Source organism: Ornithorhynchus anatinus, chromosome X1 (genome assembly GCF_004115215.2).
Source record: "Ornithorhynchus anatinus isolate Pmale09 chromosome X1, mOrnAna1.pri.v4, whole genome shotgun sequence".
Taxonomy (NCBI): domain Eukaryota; kingdom Metazoa; phylum Chordata; class Mammalia; order Monotremata; family Ornithorhynchidae; genus Ornithorhynchus; species Ornithorhynchus anatinus.
In genome coordinates, this window is record NC_041749.1 from 4,998,405 (window position 1) to 5,019,006 (window position 20,602).

Here is a 20,602-nt window from a genome sequence, read left to right on the forward strand (position 1 = left end):
CCCAACAAGTATTTCAGCAATTGTAAATCAATATCAGTGGTATTTATCGAGTGCTTACTGTGTGCGGAGCGGCTCAGAGGAAAGAGCCCAGACTCGGGAGTGAGAGGTCATGGGCTCGAATCCCAGCTCTGCCACCTGTCAGCTCTGTGACTGTGGGCGAGTCACTTCACTTCTCTGTGCCTCAGTTACCTCATCTGTAAAATGAGAATGAAGACTGTGAGCCCTATGTGGGACAACCTGATTAGCCTGTATCTACCCCAGAGCTTAGAACAGTGCTCTGCACATAGTAAGCGCTTAGCAAATACCAACATTATCAATAATACCACTTATTGATTGATTGATTGATAACATCAACTTCCAGGGTGGCTCAGTGGAAAGAGCCCGGGCTTGGGAGTCAGAGGTCCTGGGTTCTAATCCTGACTCCGCCGCTTGCCAGCTGTGTGACTTTGGGCAAGTCACTTCACTTCTCTGTGCCTTAGTTATCTCATCTGGAAAGCAGTTAGCACAGTGCTCTATTATTATGGTATTTGTGGAAAGAGCACCGGCTTTGGAGTCAGGGCTCATGAGTTCGAATCCCAGCTCTGCCACTTGTCGGCTGTGTGACTGTGGGCAAGTCACTTCACTTCTCTGTGCCTCAGTTCCCTCATCTGTAAAATGGGGATTAAGACTGTGAGCCCCACGTGGGACAACCTGATTCCCCTATGTCTACCCCAGCGCTTAGAACAGTGCTCGGCACATAGTAAGCGCTTAACAAATACCAACATTATTATTTATTAAGCACTTACTATGTGCCGAGCACTGTTCTAAGCGCTGGGGTGGATACAAGGTAGTCAGGTCGTCCCACGTGGGGCTCACAGTTTTAATCCCCATTTTACAGATGAGGGAACTGAGGCACGGAGAAGTTAAGCGACGTGCCCACGGTCACACAGCAGACAAGTGGCAGAGTCGGGATTAGAACCCGTGTCCTCTGACTCCCAAGCCCGGGCTCTTTCCACTAAGCCATGCTGCTTCCCACACAGTAAGTGCTCAATGAATATGATTTATTGATTAACTGATTGACTGAAAAGAACCTAGGAATCCTGGTAGAAGAGAGAGATTTCTATAGTTTGCATTTTCGGAAGCTTTAGTGAACTAATCATGATAATAATTATGGTATGTGTTAAGTGCTTATTATATGCCCAGCACTGTCTAAAAGCACTGGGGTAGATACAGGGTAGTCAGGTTGTCTCACGTGGGGCTCACCCTTTTAATCCCCATTTTACAGATGAGGTAACTAAGGCACAGAGAAGTTGTGACTTTGCCCAAGGTCACACAGCGGAGAGGTGGCCGAGCCAGGATGAGAACCCACGTCCTCTGACTCCCAAGCCCGGCCTCTTTCCACCAAGCCACGCTGCTTCCCTGGCTCCCACGTAATAGTGAGATCACAGTGGGATTCAGCGACTGAGACCCAAAATATTTCTGAAAAATCAAAATTAGTTCCCTTCTTGTCCCTATCGCTACTGCATCCATCACATTAATCTCCTCCAGGCCAGGAGCAGGGAGCCACCGTTGCTCTGGAAAGAGAGGAGGAGGAGAAAGAGGAGGAGGAGGACGAGCAGGAAAAACACGGGGAAGGGAAGAAGCCAGACTCACCACCAGAATGTCCCACCTCCCCCTTCCCTGGCACCACCCCCACCTTGCTAGGCCAGCGACTAATGAAATTTAAAGGATTTAGACAACGGTCGAGGCAGCGAGAAACCGCCGACGGTTTATTGGATTATCTCGGCGGACTTCGCCAAGGAGCAGGGTCATTTTTAATAAAGAAGGTAATCCTTCGGGAAACTGTAGTCGTATTTATCGAGTACCCGCGGGGGAGTACGAAATGAAGACGCGACCCGTTCCCTGTGCACGAGCAGCTTACTCCCTGTCGGGGAAGACAGATTTAAAATGGTTCACCCGTGGAGTAGTCAGGATAAGTGATCGAACGTACGAGTGAATAGACACAAATACAAAGGCGCTGAAAATGGTGATGAATAAGTCCAGCCAATCGTATTGATTGAGCGTTTGCCCTCAGTTACCTCATCTATAAAATGGGGATTAAGAGGGTGAGTCTCTTGTGTTAAATGGTCTATGTCCAATCTGCGTAACTTGTGATGATAATAATAATAATGATGTTGGTATTCGTTAAGCGTTTACTATGTGCAGAGCACTGGGATAATACAGGGTAATCAGGTTGTCCCCCATGAGGCTCACAGTCTTAATCCCCATTTTACACATGAGGCAATTGAGGCATAGAGAAGTTAAGTGACTTACCCACAGTCACACAGCTGACAAGTGGCAGAGCTGGGGTTCGAACCCATGAACGTCTGACTCCCAAGCCCGGGCTCTTTCCACTGAGCCACGCTGCTTGTATCTACTATAGGGTTTAGTGTAGTGCCTGGTACATAGTAAGCCCTTAACAAATACAGTGAAATGTAATAACAATCATATGAGAGTATCATACTTCGGGGTTGGGCGTGTGATATAACAGAGTCGGTAGATACGTTCCCCGTCTACAAGGAGCTTGCAGTCTAGAGCGGGAGACAGACATTAAAATAAATGATGGATATTCACGTAAGTGCTGTGGAGCCGCGGTTGAGGTGGATATCAAGTGTTTAAAGAGGAAAAATCCAAGTTCCAGAGTAAGAAACAAGGGATAGGGAGTTGGGGAAATGAGGGCTTAGTCCCGGAAGGCCTCTTAAAGGAGATGGGATCTTAGTAAGGCTTTTAAGGTGGGGAGAATGGCGGTCTTTTGGATATAAAGGGGAGGGCATTCCAGGCCGGAGGCGGGATGTGGGCGAGGGGTCGGGGCGAGCGAGACGAAATCAAAGAACGGGGAGTTGCGTTAAAGGAAAGAAATGTGCCGGATGGGTTGTAGGAGGAGAATTAGCGAGATGAGGTAGGAAGGGGCAAGGAGAATGACTGCTTTAGCACCGAAGGTAAGGAGTTTCTGTTGAACCACTGGAGGTTCTTGAGGAGAGGGGAAACACGGCCTGAAGGATTCTGTAGAAAAATGATCCGGGCAGCAGAGTGAATTATGGACTGGAGTGGGGAGACACAGGAGGCGGGAAGGTCAGCGAGGAGGCTGATGCAGACATCCAGGCGGGAGAGGACAAGTGGCTTGGATCGGCAGAGTGCTCGATGTGGATGGGGTTTTTATGCGCTAGAGTTGGCTACTGCGTTTCTCTGTCAGGGGTTAGGTAAATAACTGAGAGGGGATGGGCTAGGGGATGTGTTGATTTTACAGGGGCTTTGAAATCAGGGAGAGCTGGGAGTTGTCAGTCAGATTTGGGGAGAGAGGGCGTTTCAAGTCAGGGAAGTGGCGCTAGCAAGGAGGTGGAGGTGGCCATCCTGAGAGGGAGGGGCGGCTAGGAACCAACAGAGACCCCTGGGGAACGTGGAGTGAGGAGAGCAGAGAGGAAGCCTGAGGGAGAGCCTTCGAGCCAAGCGCAGGGAGGTTTTCATGCGGAATGTCTCGGAAAGATTGCCTAGTCATCAGGATGCGCCATAGTATGGCCTAGTGGATAGAAGACATGCCCGGGAGTTAGAAGGATCTGAATTCTAATCCTGACTCCTCCGCTTGTTCTGTGTGTGACCTTGGGGAAGTCACTTATAATGTTGGTATCTGTTAAGCGCTTACTATGTGCGGAGCACTGTTCTAAGCGCTGGGGGAGATACAGGGTCATCAGATTGTCCCACATGGGGCTCCCACTCTTAATCCCCATTTTACAGATGAGGGAAATGAGGCACAGAGAAGTTAAGTGACTTGCCCAAAGTCACACAGCTGACAAGTGGCCGAGCTGGGATTAGAACTCATGACCTCTGACTCCCAAGCCCATGCTCTTTCTCTGGGCCCTCAGTTACCTCATCTATAAAATGGGGATTAAGACGGCGAGGCCCCGGTGTGAAATGGACTATGTCCAATCTGCGTAACTTGTATCTACGGCAGGGTTTAGTATAGTACCTGGTAAATACAATAAAATGCAATGATAATCATAAAAGAGCACAGGTCTGGGGTCAGAGAACCTGGGTTCTAATCCCAGTTCTACCAATTGCCCGCTGTGTGACCTTGGGCAAGTCACTTAACTTCTCCTTCTCTCAGTTAGTTACCTCATCTGAAAAATGGAGACTCAGTAGCTGTTTTCCCTTCCCCTAAGACTATGAGCCCCATGTGAGACAGGGACTGTGTCCAGATTATCCTTGCATATACCTCAGTGCTTAGAACAGCGCTTGACACATAGTAAGCACTCTCCAATATCACGATGAAAAATAACCTGGAGAAGGGAGAAGCTGGAGCCAGCGAGACAATAATAATAATCATGGTGGTATTTGTTAAGCGCTTACTCTGTGCAGAGCACTGTTCTAAGCGCTGGGGTAGATACGGGGTAATCAGGTTGTCCCACGTGAGGCTCACAGTCTTCATCCCCATTTTACAGATGAGGTAACTGTAATAATGATAATAATAATTGTGGTATTTGTTTAGTGATTACAATGTGCCAGGCACTGTACTAATCGCGGGGATGGATATAAGCAAATCAGGTTGGACACAGTCCCTGTCCCACGTGGGGCTCGGAGTCTCAGTCCCCATTTTATAGGTGAGGTAACCGAGGGCCGGACAAGTGAAGTGATTTGCCCAAGGACACACAACAGACAAGTGTTGGAGCAGGAATTAGAATCTGTGACCTTCTGAATCCCAGGCCCGTGCTCTAGCCCCTAAGTCATGCTGCTTCTCCTACACCGGAAGGCTGGAACAGTAGGTTTCATGTCAGCCCAGAAGAAATGGGCTGCTCAACTACTATTATTTTGTAGTAATACAAAATACCCTATTTATTTTGTTAATGAAATGTACATCGCCTCGATTCTATTTATTTGCTATTGTTTTAATGAGACGTTCATCCCCTCGATTCTCTTTATTGCTATTGTTCTCGTCTGTCCTTCTCCCCCGATTAGACCGTGAGCCCGTCAAAGGGCAGGGACCGTCTCTCTCTGTTGCCGATTTGTCCATTCCAAGCGCTTAGTACAGTGCTCTGCACATAGTAAGCGCTCAAAAAATACGAATGAATGAATGAATGAATGAATGAATGAATGAATGAAATCTTTTTCCTAAGTGATTTCTGCTTATGTGTCAGGTTTGGGGAATTCATCAGAAAAATTGCCCCACCCCCTGCCTTCCCCTTCACTCCCTCCCAACCCCACCGTCCCCCTTCTCAGAGCTCTCAGACTTCTCATAGCTCCTTCCCCACACCCCAGACTCAGATCACAATCCCACACGCTGCTTCCTCCAGTCTAGGATCCATTTAGAGAAGCAGCATGGCCTAGTGGCTAGAGCCCAGGCCTGGGAGTCAGAAGGACCTGGGTTCTAATCCCAGCTCTGCCACTTGTCTGCTGTGTGACCTTGGTCAAGTCACTTAACTTCTCAGTTCCTCGATTCCCTCATCTGTAAAACGGGGATTAAGGCTGTGAGCCCCATGTGGTACTGAGACTGTGTCCGACCCTATTTACTTGTGTCCACTACAGCGCTTAGTAAAGTACCTGGCACATAGTAAGCACCTAACAAATACCACAATTTTTGTTATTGTCTTGTATCTATCCCAGCGCTTAAAACAGTGCCTGGTGCATAGTGATTGCTTAAGAAAAATTATTATTAATATTATTCAGGATCAGAGCCTAGCATGGGTGATTAGACTGTAAGCCTGTCAGAGGGCAGGGACTGGCTCTATCTGCTACCGATTTGTACATTCCAAGCGCTTAGTACAGTGCTCTGCACATAGTAAGCGCTCAATAAATGCTACTGAATGAATATTGAATGATGCTGAAAAAGTTGGATTGAGAGTGAAGATGTTCTGAGTCTGAAGGTTTCTAGGAAAACGAGTCTAACAGCAAATTGTCTTTGACAATTATCAGCTTGTTAACATTATAACCGGAGGACAACACTCTATTATTTTTTTTTCCTTGGCTGCAATTTATAATAACAGGCAGCCTTTTTTTCACACGGCAGTAATTCAAGAATAGGAAAGGCCACGGATTCATCAGAGGTTTCTTTAAGAGTGTGCTTAGTCTTTTTAGACAGGACCAGGCTTTATTAAGTGTTTTTGAAAAAGTATTTCAAGATGCAATTGTGGTCAAACTATTGATCACTGGCTGACAAGCAGTAGATTCGCTTATATTCTCTGTCTGGACATTATCCCTATCTACTAGAACAAGATAATAATAAATCAGAGATTTATGCGTTCGTTTAGAAGAATGGCCGAATGGAAGTGAGGTTATAGGGGACCTTTTGCATGTCGACTGATAGTTTTTTTTTTATGGTATTTGTTAAACACTTATTGTGTGCCAGGCACTGTACTAAGCGCTGGGGTAGATGCAACTTAGGTTGGACACTCTCCCTGACCCACATAATAACGTTGGTATTTGTTAAGCGCTTACTATGTGCAGAGCGCTGTTCTAAGAGCTGGGAGATACAAGGTAATCAGGTTGTCCCACTTGAGGCTCACAGTTAATCCCCATTTATAGATGAGGTAACTGAGGCCCAGAGAAGTGAAGTGACTTGCCCACGGTCACACAGCTGACGAGTGGCAGAGCCGGGAGTCGAACCCATGACCTCTGACTCCCAAGCCCGGGCTCTTTCCACTGAGCCACGCTGCTTCCCCATGGGGATCACAGTCTCAATCCCCATTTTACAGAATAGGTAACTGAAGCCCAGAGAAGTGAAGTGACTTGCCCAAGGTCACACAGCAGGCAAGTGGGATTGGAACTCATTTTCGGTCTCCCAGGCCTGTTCTCTATCCACTACGCTATGCTGCCTCTAATATGCCGGAGATATCTCGTATATGGAGATATCGAACGGAGGGATCAAATCCTTATATTTCTCATAATAGTATTCATTCATTCATTCCATAGTATTCACTGAGCGTTTACTATGTGCAGAGCACTGGACTAAGCGCTTGGAACGAACAAGTCGGCAACCGATAGAGACGGTCCCTGCCGTTTGACGGGCTTACGGTCTAATCGAAGTATTCAAGCTGGGGCAGGTTGGGTATTATTCAGATGCTTGAACAATGGGAAGCTTTGGATCGATCTGTCAAGCAGTGGTATTCACTGAGCACTTGCTGTGTGCAGAACACTGCTTTACTCTCTTCGGAGGGTACAGTAAAACAGAATTGGTAGACACATGCCCTGCCCACAAGGAGCTTACAGTCTAATAATAATAATAATGTTGGTATTCGTTAAGCGCTTACTATGTACAGAGCACTGTTCTTAGCTCTGGGGTAGATACAGGGTCATCAGGTCGTCCCACGTGAGGCTCACGATCTTAAACCCCACTTTACAGACGAGGTAACTGAGGCACAGAGAAGTTAAGTGACTTGCCCGCAGTCTAGATCTAACTGAACTTGGCTAATCGCCCAAACCCTTTCTGGTCCCTTTTACCACTGAATCTGTTGGCCACTGACCTATAAATAAACAATTGATCAATCACTGGAAAGAATTGAGTTCTTACTGTGGGCAGAGAATTGACCCAAATGCTTGGGATAGTGCAGAGTATGTAAACATGATCCCTGCCCTCAAGGAATTTACAGTCCTTCTTGATCCACCTAATAGTCGATTTATGGTATCTATTGAGTGCTTACTATGTGCAGAGCACTGGATAATAATAATGTTGGTATTTGTTAAGTGTTTACTATGCGCAGAGCACTGTTCTAAGCACTGGGGGAGACACAAGGTCATCAGGTTGTCCCACGTGAGGCTCACAGTTAATCCCCATTTTACAGATGAGGTAACTGAGGCAGAGAGAAGTTAAGTGATTTTATAGATGAGGTAACTGAGGCACAGAGAAGTGACTTGCCCACAGTCACACAGCTGACAAGTGGCAGAGCTGGGATTCGAATCCATGACCTCCGACTCCCAAGTCTCCGGGCTCTTTCCACTGAACCACGGATAAGCACTTGGGAGAGAAAGACACAAGAGAATTAGCAGACAAGTTCCATGCCGATTTATTTCTTTCTGTTAATATCTGTCTTTCCCTCTAGGCCGTAAGCTCATTGTGGGCAGGGCATGTGCCTGTTCTACTGTACTCTCCCCAGTGCTTAGTACGGTGCTCCGCACGCAGTAAACATTCAGCGAATACGATTGAGTGAATGAATGAATCTGCATTAAGTACTTTGTGAAACTGCATTCTCTTAACTGTGTGAAATGCAATTTTAACCCGGCACTTGATTTTAAAATAACACACGTGTAAGCCTCATATTTGATGGCTCAGATAAGTCTCCCTTCAAAATCCACATTTGCAGTTGAAATGATCACTAAAGGACTTTTTAGCTCTCACGCTTGCACATTCAGAGTTCCAGACAGCTTCTTTGGATTCTGTGGACTGGATTTCCAAATACAGTGCTTTTCATGTTTTCAATTTCATCTGGACCCCGGTACGTAATGCCTGATGATGTGTCCAGTGAATTACTCTTTGTTTAAGAAGAGGTGACTTTGTAGCCTAATGTCAAAGTAGAGAAAGCCACTGCTGGGTTCGATTTTATCCTAGCACTGGAGGTTTCAAGCAAAGTAGGGTTTACCTGATATACACTTAAAGGTGATTACTCGCTGAGTGCTAGCTTTCCGATTTGAAATGCTCTTCTGCTTTGCAAATGGCATAAACTCCACTGACTATCTTTCGATACGGGGCCTTCTCGTCTTCAGTATTGGACTCATAAAAGCGAGGAATTTTTTTAAGAGTTAATTTCTACTGAAGTGATAAAGAAATACAAAGGATCTCTTGAAACAGTGTTGCCTAGTGACTAGAGCACAGGCCTGGGAGTCAGAGGACCTGGGTTCTAATCCTTGCTTTGGCAATTGTCTGCTGTGTGACCTTGGGCAAGTCAACTTATCTTCTCTGGGCCTCAGTTAACTCTTCTGTAAAATAGGGATAAAGTCTGTGAGCCCCAAGTGGGACGAGGACTGGTCTAGGCTATGCCGCGTCTCTAATAATGGTATTTGTGAAGCCCTTACTATGTGTCGAGCACTGTTGTAAGCGCTGGGGTAGGTACAAGCTAGGGAGAGAAGCAGCGTGGCTCAGTGGAAAGAACCCGGGCTTGGGAGTCAGAGGTCATGGGTTCGAATCCCAACTCTGCCCCTTGTCAGCTGTGTGACTGTGGGCGGGTCACTTCACTTCTCTGGGCCTCAGTTCCCTCATCTGTAAAATGGCGATGAAGGCTGTGAGCCTCACGTGGGACAACCTGATTAACCTGTGTCTACCCCAGCGCTTAGAACAGTGCTCTGCACGTAGTAAGCACTTAACAAATAGCAACATTATTATTATTATTACAAGCTAATCAGCTTGAACACAGTCCCCGTCCCATATGGGGCCCATCGTCTCATTTCCCGTTTTACAGATGAGGTAACAAAGGCAGAGAGGAAATGAAGTGACTTGTCCACGATCACCTTAACAGATAAGAGGCAGATGAATGTCAGGATTAGAACGCACGTCCTCCTGACTCACAATCCGTGCTATTTCCACTAAGCCATCCTGCTTTTCTATTTCTTGCTCTACGCTTGGAAAACTCCAGAGCTCTGTCAGCAACCATTTTTTCTCCATTGCACTTCCATGAGCAATCAGTCTTTCCCTTTGGATGGTTGGACAGGTATTGGGTACTTTGCAAAACGTGTATATTTATGGCATTCAATTTTATTCAGGGAGAAAAAGAGAGAAGGGGGAAGTGGGGGTGGAGAGAGAAAGAGAGAGAGAGAGAGGAAGTGGAAGGTTGGGACAGACAACACTGTCTTCCAGTTTCAAAAATGATACAGCTGATAGTGAGTTAGTTTTGTGTGCGTGGAGGTGTGGCTGTTAAGACCAATTCAATTTCCACTAATGGTGCAGTCAAATATTGCTCCCACTGTGGTGTTCCAAAAGTTACTACCTGTGCCTGCTGCTATTTTATCTTGATATCATCTTCTTCCGCAAGCTCTATGTGGGTATCTATCTTCCTGGCCTCCCTCTCCCTCCCTCCCGCTCCATTTCTAATTTTTTTTTTTTTGTAGTACTTGTTAAGCAATTACTATGTACTAAATACTTTATTAAACACTGGGGTAGATAGCAAATCACCAGGTTGGACACACTCTCTGTCCCACGTGGAGCTCACATTCTTAATCCGCAGTGTAAAGTTGAGGTAACTGAGGCACAGAGAAGTGAAGTGACTTAACCAAGGTCACGCAGCAGACAAGTGGCGGAGCTGGGATTAGAACCCATGACCTTCTGACTCCCAGGCCCGTCTCTATCCACTAGGCCATGCACTTCCCTACTATCCACTGCTACACCACGACTTGCTGGGTTTTCTTAAAAAAGAATATAGTAGATAAATGATTGAACTAAAGAATCCTTCCTAATAATTACACGGTGTGCATTCTGCCTAACCAAGCTTTGGCAAAATAATTCAGAAGCTTTGCGGACAGGCCCAACTCCCATGTCTATTACTAGACTATAAATCACTGAAATAGATTTTGTAATGTTTTATTTACAAGCTAAATTTTAAGGCATGCCTCCTGTTTGTGAGTTTGTTTATTTAACTTTTTTAGTAAGTCGGCTAATTACCTCGTGTTTTCACAAGACCTCCAAAATGCACGAGATTGGGATTAGAACATAATCTCCTTTGTATCACTTTCACGAAACGAATCGTAGTATGCATGGCCAACAATGAGTTTTATTATATCAGAGTGAGTGAACATATCTAATACTTTATAGAACAAACAATAAACAATTTTCTATGGAAAATCAATGTTGCTCGGCCTAGTGGAAAGAGCATGGGCCTGGGATTCTGGCGATCTGGGTTCAAGCTCATTGTGGGCGTGTTTGTTATATTGTTATATTGTACTCTCCCAAGTGCTTAATACAGTGCTCATAGTAAGCACTCAATAAATGATTGATTGAATGAATGAATGAATAAATACAATTGATCGTTTCTAAAACTGGCTCCCCCACTTGTCTGTTCTGTGTCACTGGGATGGATTAGAACCCATGTCCTCTGACTCCCAGGCCCGTCTTCTATCCACTACGCCATGGGGGATCGGATAGCAACTCCTCACCACTGGCTTCCATGAGCCCAAAATCTCCCATTTTTCAATTCACGCCCTCCAGCTGTGCCCTTCAGATCCCCTCTTCCCTGGGTAGGGAACTCAATAAGCCTGTCGAGTGGGAACCTCAACTTCATCACCCTACTTCTGTTCTTCTCTAGAACGACCAGCTCCGGTAGGACGAGAACAATGTAGTTATCTCAGCCGGTCAAGGTGTAGTGTGTGAGATCTTCATCCAGAAACTTCGGACACGGGATGCAGACACGTGGATGTTCAAGAAACCATATAAAGGTAATGATTTTGTACCGTGTTTGCGCTTGGATTTGTGCCCTTCATTCACCCCAACCTCAGTCCCACGACACTTATGTACATATCTGTAATTTATTTATATGGATATTAAAGTCTTCCTCCCCTTCCTAGACTGTAAACTCCGTGTGCGCAGGTAATACGTCTACCAACTCTGTTATATTGTACTCTCCCGATTGCTTATTTCAATGCTCTGCACATTCTAAGTGCTAAATGAATGTGATTGAACTCATTATGGGTAAGAAGCGTGTTTGTTAATTCTGCTGTATTGTGTTCCCCCAAGCGCTTAGCCTAGTGTCCTGTACGTAGTAAGCGTTCCATCAGTACCGTTGATTGCTTGATTGATTTGCGCCTCTGATACTCAGATGACGGGTTTTGTCCTCTTTCTCAGAGATATCCTGAAAACCATGGATACAAATGCTCTTGGTCTTCATTATCGATCCCGAGGAATTACCTCGCTAATCAGTGCATTTGAGTGATCTGAATTTTACATCCTGCAGTAATATTTGAAAAAATATTGGACTTTTATGAAGCATCTGGGAGTCAATATTTTCTCCGAGCGATGTTTTTTCTATTAAGAGTATTCGGGTTTTGGGGTGTTTTTCGGATTTCCTTAACTCTGCTCTCTGGAGGTTGTTCGGCGGAAGAGAAAAGACACTTGGAAACTCATTCCATTCAAGAATTACCTTTTTCAGTGACTCAATTGTTCCTCCTCCTTGAAATTGATCGACACATGTCATTAATTGCTATGTTCTTTCCTGTGCGTGGCTGAAGGAGCTCTTGAGATAATGACCAGGAAAATTGTCAGTCGTTCCTGATGAGCCCTCTTCTAACTTTGGTTTCCACGTTCAACGTTCAGAACAGTTTCCACAGAGTCACAGATTGAGCGATCAGTGAATAGTATTATTGAGTGTTCTTTGTGGAGCACTATACTAAAGTCCTTGGGAGAATTCAGTAGGCGTGGTCCCTGTCCTTGAGGAGTTTCCACTCAAGAAGAGGAAACGGGGCCTGAAACCTAAAGTGAAAGATAATTATCAATTTATTTTCCTCTTCGTGTACTCGCTCAAGTGCTCTGTACATACTAGGTGCTCCATATGACCCATTGATCGATTGATGGGTGCTTTGCTTTGAAGTAAAAATTGCCCCTTCCCAGTTACGCTTAGGTGTCCTACCCTTAGAGAACTCATTCGTTCGTTTGTTCATTCATTCAATTGTATTTATCGAGCGCTTACTGTGTGCGGAGCTCTGTACTAAGCGCTTGGATAGAGACCACCCTACACAACGACGGGCTCACAGTCTAGAAGAGGGGAGACAGACAACGAAACAAAACAAGTGGACAGGCATCAAGAGCCTCAAAATAGATAAATGGAATTATAGATATATACACATCAGTAATAAAATAAATAGAATAATAAGTAGATACAAACATACCCCTGTGCTTTGGGGTGGGGAAGGGCGTAGAGCAGAGGGAGGGAATTGGGGCGATGAGGAGGGGAGGAGGAACGGAGGAAAAGGGGGGCTCGGTCTGGGAAGACCTCCTGGAGGAGGTGAGCTCTCAGTAAGGCTTTGAAGGGGGGAAGAGAGCTAGTTCGGCAGTTGCGATCGGGGGGGTCCATGCCTTCCAAATCATTGAATGCTTCATGGCTAGTTCTATATAATCATAATAACTGCGATATTTGCTAAGCCCTGAATATGTGACAAGCACTGTAATAAGCGCCGGGGTAGATACAAGGTATTCCGGATAGACACAGTCCCTGTTCCAGCCAGCGTTCACATTTTAAGTATGAGGGAGAACAGGTATCGAATCCCCATTTTACAGATGAGGAAACCGTGGCACAGAGAAGTTAAATAATAATAATAAGAAAAATTATGGCATTTGTTAAGCACTTACTATATGCCAGCCACTGTACTGAGCGCTGGGGTGGATACAAGCTAATCGAGTTGGACACAGTTCCTCTCCCACGTGGGGCTCACAGGCTCAATCCCCATTTTACAGATGAGGAAGCTGAAGCCTAGAGAAGTCACGTGCCCATGGTCTCACAGCAGACGAGTGGCGGAGCGAGGATTAGAACTCATGACCTTCTGACTCCCAGCCCCATCCTCTATCCCACTGACTTAGGCGAGGTCGCAAAGGAGGCGAGTAGCAGAACTGGGATTAGAACCCCAGTCCTCCGACTCGCAGGTCCCTGCTCCTTTTTTTCTTTTTCGTCATCATTTTTTAAGCACTCACTACGTGCCAGACACAGTTCTAAGCACCGGAGTAGATGCAAGCTTATCAGGTCGGACACACTCCTAATCCCCATTTTAGAGATGAAGCAACTGAGGCCCAGAGAACTTCAATGGCTTGCCCAAGGTCACACAGCAGACAAGTGGCAGAGCAGATCAGAACCCATGTCCTCCTGATTCCCGGGCCTCTGCTCTATCCACTAGACCACGCAGCGTCTCTGCTATTTATAGTCCCGGCCCTGAGGGCGACCGTGAGTTCGTATCACAGCGTGAAGGGAAAAATCACTGGAAGTCTATCGTTCATTCTGAACCCAATGAATATTTAATTTCCATTTTATTTATTCAAGATGAATTCCTTAAAGTACTTTGCAGAGTTATTTGCTTGATCCCTTTCATCACCTACTTAGGGTATGTTGTCCCTTTTGCATGAAAAAGCAAACGACCGCCCTCCCGAAATGTCTGGCAATTACCAAGTCCCCATTTCATTGAGTGTTTGTCACCTTTACTGCTCCTTCCCTGCTCCCAGGCCAACCTGAACAAATTTAAGTACTTTGGGAGGAGCTTTAGCTTTTACAGACGTTTAGAGAAGCAGAGTGGCTCAGTGGAAAGAGCCCGGGCTTGGGAGTCAGGAGTCATGGGTTCTAATCCCGCCTCGGCCACTTGTCAGCTGTGTGACTTTGGGCAAGTCGCTTCGCTTCTCTGTACCTCAGTTCCCTCCTGTGTAAAATGGGGATTAATGCTGTGAGCCCCATGTGGGACAACCTGATTACCTTGTATCCCCCCCCAGCGCTTAGAACAGTGCTGGGCACGTAGTAAGCGCTTAACAAATGCCATTATTATTATTATTATTCAGCTAAATTAATACCCTGGAAAATATTGTACAAGCCTTGCTGTGAGAATCCAAATAGTCCTCTATTCGTCCTAGTGAGTTCGTTTATTTATTTACTTTTATTTTTTGTCATTTGTTAAGCCCTTACTGTGTACCAGACATTGTACTAAGAGCCGGAGTAGATACAAACTAAAATCACTGTTCTAAGGGCTGGGGTAGATGTAAGGTAATCAGGTTGTCCCACATGGGACATTCATTCAGTCATTCATTCAATCGTATTTATTGAGCGCTTACTGTGCGCAGGGCACTGTACTGAGCGCTTGGAAAGTACAATTCACATCCAGCCCCACGACTCTTATGCATATATATTTATACGCTGCTGTTTCCTCTGTGATTTATGTTAATGTCTGTTTTCATTCAATAGTATTTATTGAGCGCTTACTATGTGCAGAGCACTGTACTAAGCGCTTGGAATGTACAGTTCATCTGTTTCCCCTCCAAACTGTAAAGTTTTGAGATTAGATTACATGTCCACCAACTCTATTGTATTGAACTCTCCCGTGTGCTTAGAGTGATGCTCGGCACACGGTAAGTGCTCAATAAATATCGTTGACTGATTGATGGGTTGGCACTTCCCTAAGCATCTAATATAGTATACTCCATCAAGTACACTCCCAATAAATGCTCTACTGCTGCTAGTATTAGTCATATTTTTTCAGAATTATCTTTTAAACAAAGAGCATTTATGGAAAAAAAAGGTAAAGATGCCATGGGTTGGAGAGTTGGCATCTGTGAGGATTGAGAAGCAGCATGCGCTAGTGGTTAGAGCACAGGCCTGGGAGTCAGAAGGCCATGGGTTCTAATTCCGCCCCGTCACTCGGCTGCTGTGTGACCTGAGGCAAGTCACTTCACTGCTCAGAACCCCAGTGACCTCATCTGTAAAATGGAGAATTCATTCAATTCATTCAATAGTATTTATTGAGCGCTTACTACGTGCAGAGCACCGTACTAAGCGCTAGGAACGAACAAGTCGGCAACAGATAGAGACGGTCCCCGCCGTCTGACGGGCTCGCGGTCCGATCGGGGGAGACGGACGGACGGACGAGAACGACGGCGATAGATAGAGTCGAGGGGAAGAACATCTCGTAAAGACGATGGCGACTGAATGGAATCGAGGCGATGTACATTTCGTTAACAAAATAAATAGGGTGATGAAAATATATACGGTCGAGCGGACGAGTACGGTGCCGAGGGGATGGGAAGGGAGGGGGGAGGAGCGGAGGGAAAGGGGGGGAAAAGAGGATTAAGTTGCGGAGAGGTGGAGGGGGGGTGGTCGAGGGAGTAGAGGGAGAAGAGGAGCTCAGTCTGGGAAGGCCTCTCGGAGGAGGTGAGTTTGTGAGCCCCACGTGGGATAGGGACTGTGTCCAACCCGATTTGCCTGTATCTACCCCAGGGCTTAGAACAGTGTCTGACGCTTAACAAATACCATCATTAGCAACAGCACTGTTTAGTGGATAGAGCACAGGCCTCGTAGTAAGAAGGTAATGCGTTCTAATTCTGGCTCCGCCACTCGTCTACCGTGTGACCTCGGGCAAGCCGCTTCCATTCTTTACGCCTCCGATACCTCATCTGTGAAATGGGGATTGAAACTATGAGCCCCACCTGGGACAGGGACTGTGTCCAACCTGAGTTGCTTGTATCCACCCCAGTGTTGGTAGCTGTTAAGCGCTTACTAGGTGCCGAGCACTGTTCTAAGCGCTGGGGGAGATACAGGGTCATCGGGTTGTCCCACGTGGGGCTCACACGCTTTTAATCCCCATTTTACAGACGAGGTAACTGAGGCACAGAGAAGTGAAGTGACATGCCCACAGTCACACCGCTGACAAGTGGCAGAGCCGGGAGTCGAACTCATGACCTCTGACTCCCAAGCCCGGGCTCTTTCCACTGAGCCACGAAGGTGCCTGGCACATGATAAGCTCTTAACAAATATAATTATTATTATCATCATTATTATTACTGACCTATTAGAAACTAGTAGAACGTGACCTCATCGCGTGGCTCAGCGGAAAGAGCACAGGCTTGGGAGTCAGAGGTCATGGGTTCGAATCCCCCCTGTGCCACTTGTCAGCTGTGTGACGGTGGGCAAGTCTCTTCACTTCTCTGTGCCTCAGTGACCTCTTCTGTAAAATGGGCATTTAGATGGTGAGCCTCACGTGGGACAACCCGATGACCCTGTATCTACCCCAGCGCTTAGAACAGTGCTCTGCACATAGTAAGCGCTTAACAAATACCAACATTGTTATTGTTGTTGGTGGTGGTGGTATTTGTTAAGTGTTTACTCTTGGTCAAGCACTGTTCTAAGCTCCAGGGTAGATACAAGTTCATCAGCCGGGATACAGTCTCTGTTTCCGAGGGGGCTCACAGTCTAAGTAGGAGCGAGAACAGGTATTGAATCACCCTTTTCCTGCTGATGAAACTGAGGCAGAGAGAAGTGAGGTGACTTGCCTTAGGTCACACAGGAGGCGAGGGGTGGAGCTGGATTAGAACTCGTTTCCTCTTGCTTCCAGGCCCGTGCTTTTTCCATTAATTATGTTTACACATCACTTGAAGCCTTTCATCTGAAGCTCACCGTAGGCAGGGAACATATCTACCAACTCTGTTTTTTGTTTATTTTGTTTTAGGGTTTTTTGGTGGTATTTGTAAAGGGTTTACTATGTGCCAGGCACTCTACTCAGTGCTGGGGCTGATACAAGTCTATTCCCATATGGGGCTCAAAGTCTCAATTCCCATTTTGCAGTTGTTGAGATAACTGAGGCACTGGGAGATTATGTGACTTACCCAAGGTCATCCAGTAGAAAAGTGACAGAGCCAAGATGAGAACTCAGGTCCTTCTGACTCCCAGGGTCACACTCTATAATAATAATACTGTTGGAATTTGTTAAGCGCTTACTATGTGCCGAGCACTGTTCTAAGCGCTGGGGTAGACACAGCGGAATCAGGTTGTCCCACGTGGGGCTCACAGTCTTCATCCCCATTTTACAGATGAGGGGACTGAGGCACAGAGAAGTGAAGTGACTTGCCCACAGTCACACAGCTGACAAGTGGCAGAGCCGGGATTCGAACCCATGCCCTCTGACTCTAAAGCCCGTGCTCTTTCCACTGAGCCACACTGACTCTAGCCACTAGACCACACTATTTCTGTATTGTTTTGCACTCTCCCACCTGCTTAATATAATGCTCTGCACACATAAGTTGCTCAATAAATGTGATTGATTGATTCATTGATTGATTGATTGAAGGTGGGACAGAAATATTATTGTTTGGGGAAGGGCTAAAGGATCCAGTTCAGGGATTGGATGGAGTGGTTTACCTCAGAGCAAAGCAGTATAAATTTCCCAATCCTCGATATTAACCCTATTTGTGTGTATCCACCCCAGTACTAAGTACAGTGCATGGCACATAGTAAGTGCTAAACCAATAACGAAATTATTATTATTATTGTCCAGGCTCAGGAATCAAGCTTCTTTCTAAAGTAACTGACTCTGAAGATGAAACCTGTCCTTCCATCTTTTCAGCGTGGATTTTTTCCTAAAGTGATTTGTTATTTTTGTTCTAACATTTTGTAATAATTATATTTAGAGAGAAGCTGCATGGCTTAGTTGAAAGAGCATGATCTTGGACATCAGAGGTCATGGTTTCTAATCCCGGGTGCACCGCTTATCAGCTGTGTGACTTTGGGCAAGTCATTTAACTTTGTTCCTCAGTTACCCCATCTGTAAATTGAGGATTATGACTGTGAGCCTCACGTGGGACAATCTGATGACCTTGTATCTACCCCAGTGCTAAGAACAGTGTTTGGCACATAGTAAGTGTTTAATGAATACCATTATTATTGTTATTATTATTGTTATTGTTATTATTACACATATGGACTTATGCCAGATTATTTTATTTAACAAACTTTTGTGTGCTTTAATGTGGCCCATTGTGCAATAGATATTTGTTTTTGTGCATTTTACCAAAAGGCCAGTCTTATACTAATTAGTTATAACTCTCTTTTCCCTGTTTGCTTTATTTGCTAACATCTCTGCTCACCTCCTACTGCCCAATCTTCTTAAAGTTTAGTTAATATTTAGGGTCGTATATATTATTTTCTCATCAAGAAGTTCTATTTTCCAAATTAGGAATGACATGTCCCTCCTACTTAGACTATGAGCCCCTTGTGAGATCTGATGATCTTGTATCTACCCCAGTGTTTAGTACAGTGCTTGGCATATAGGAAGTGCTTAACAAACACCACAATTATTTTAAACTTTATCATCATCTTCATCATTATTATTGTATTAACTTTGCATCTGGGCTCTTTGAGAACACGGTCACCAAAATGAAATGGGTCCTTAGCAAGCAACAGGGCTGAGTTTACTCCTCGATGTTCCCTGGTTTAACCTGCTTTGTCTTTTCTATCAGAACTCTTCTAGGAGCCAAATTTCCTTCCACAAAAAGTCCCAGAGAAATTTATTAGCCTAAAAGTGGTTGAGAGTGTCTTTAGGCCACAAGGAATTCTGTGAGACCGGTTCAGAAGTGGAAAGAAGAAACTGGAAAAGGAGGCACCTCAGGGATAGATAAAATGAGATTAGAAGGTCACTGTTCCCAGCATGTGAGGTGTAATTGGCCCTACCTTTTAGCCTGGTTTCCCTCTCCTATTCCCAAGAATCTCCTCACCTCCCTGAACCGTAAATCCATAAGAGCTTTTAATTTTTTTAAATGTCTTTACCCCTCAGGTCATCCCATCAAATCTTACTTTCAATTCACCAACTTCCTTCATTAAGTCCAGTATAGTTGAATATGCGACACTGTCTTTTTAGAGCATTTATCCATTATGATCTCAATTATGTTCACCACATAATCAAAAATAAACATATGAACCTCACAGGAGGCACTGAATACTAATTTTCCCTAGTAAAAGTTTGATCAAATGCCCTAATAGTGTTGCAATTAAGAAGGGGATTAACTCAGAGATGGAAAATGTCTGCTTGAAGAAGAGATATATTTCTAAGGGGAAAAAAAGTCATTTTTCTCTCCATTTCTCAAAGGTTTCCTTCCCTTAACATGATTTTCAGGTTTCGCACACTAGATTTTTATACAGAGATGCTTTTCTGGGTAGCCTCGTGTTTCATAGTTTGGTCTGGCTTCTAGGAGACCTTTAGAATAGTGCACTGATTTTCCCAGGCAGACCGCAGACACATAAACACCCACAAACCACACCTGAAGTTGACTGATCAGATTTACAGGTTAACCGTCAGTACCAATTCCCAAATCTGGAGGCCCAAGGCTTGGGACAACCTACAGAACTGGTGAGATGGCACCTGTTTTTTTAGAAAATTCCTTGAAAAATGATTATAGGATTATGAAGATTAGAACAACGGGAAGTAACGAGACCGGGTAAGTTTATAAAGATGCACAAGAGAGGATGGAAAGAGTGAAATATTCTTAGCTTAACTCAGATGCTTTGCAAATACTTTGAGAAAAGTCTCAAGCCCCCCTGAATTTTAGTCAGTTTGATAAACATGGGTAATAATGATGACAATGATAATAATGGTATTTGTTAAGCGCTTACTACGTTCCAAGCACTGTTCTAAACGATGGGGTGGAAACAGGCTAATCAGGTTGTCCCTCATGGGGCTCACAGTCTTAATCCCCATTTTAGAGATGAGGTAACTGAGGCACAGAGAAGGGAAGTGGCTTGTCCAAAATCACACAGCCGACAAGTGGCGGAGCCGGGATTAGAACGCATGACCTCTTACTCCCAAGTCCGTGCCCTGTCCACTAAGCCCCCCGCTTCCTAAGAAATTATACTCACGTGATTGGACGGCCATGGTAATATTTATTTTGACTTCACTCACTGTCACTTCTCAAGTGTGACCTCTGTGTAGGAAGGGGCCAGGTCACTTGATAATTCTGTCCCAAATTTTAGTTCAGTTTACTTCATCAGATGGGTGCTCAATATACACTGTTACTACTACTATTATTTCAATTTATTTTATGGCATTCGATAAGCGCTTACTATATGCCAAGCACTGTTCTAAGCACCGCTGGGGTGGATGCAAGCTAATCAGGACGTCCCACATGGAGCTCACGGTCTTAATCCCCATTTTACAGATTAGACTG

At 45.2% G+C, this 20,602-nt stretch overlaps 1 protein-coding gene across 1 annotated transcript in view; it reads left to right on the forward strand.

Annotated features, from left to right (window-relative positions):
• Positions 1-20,602, forward strand: part of MYT1L (myelin transcription factor 1 like) — a 569,059-nt gene that overhangs the window by 245,780 nt on the left and 302,677 nt on the right. The window contains exon 3 of the mRNA XM_029051295.2: positions 11,235-11,364. Coding sequence (XP_028907128.1) covers positions 11,329-11,364 — 36 coding nt within the window. The 5' untranslated portion in view covers positions 11,235-11,328. The remainder of the gene's footprint in view (positions 1-11,234; positions 11,365-20,602) is intronic.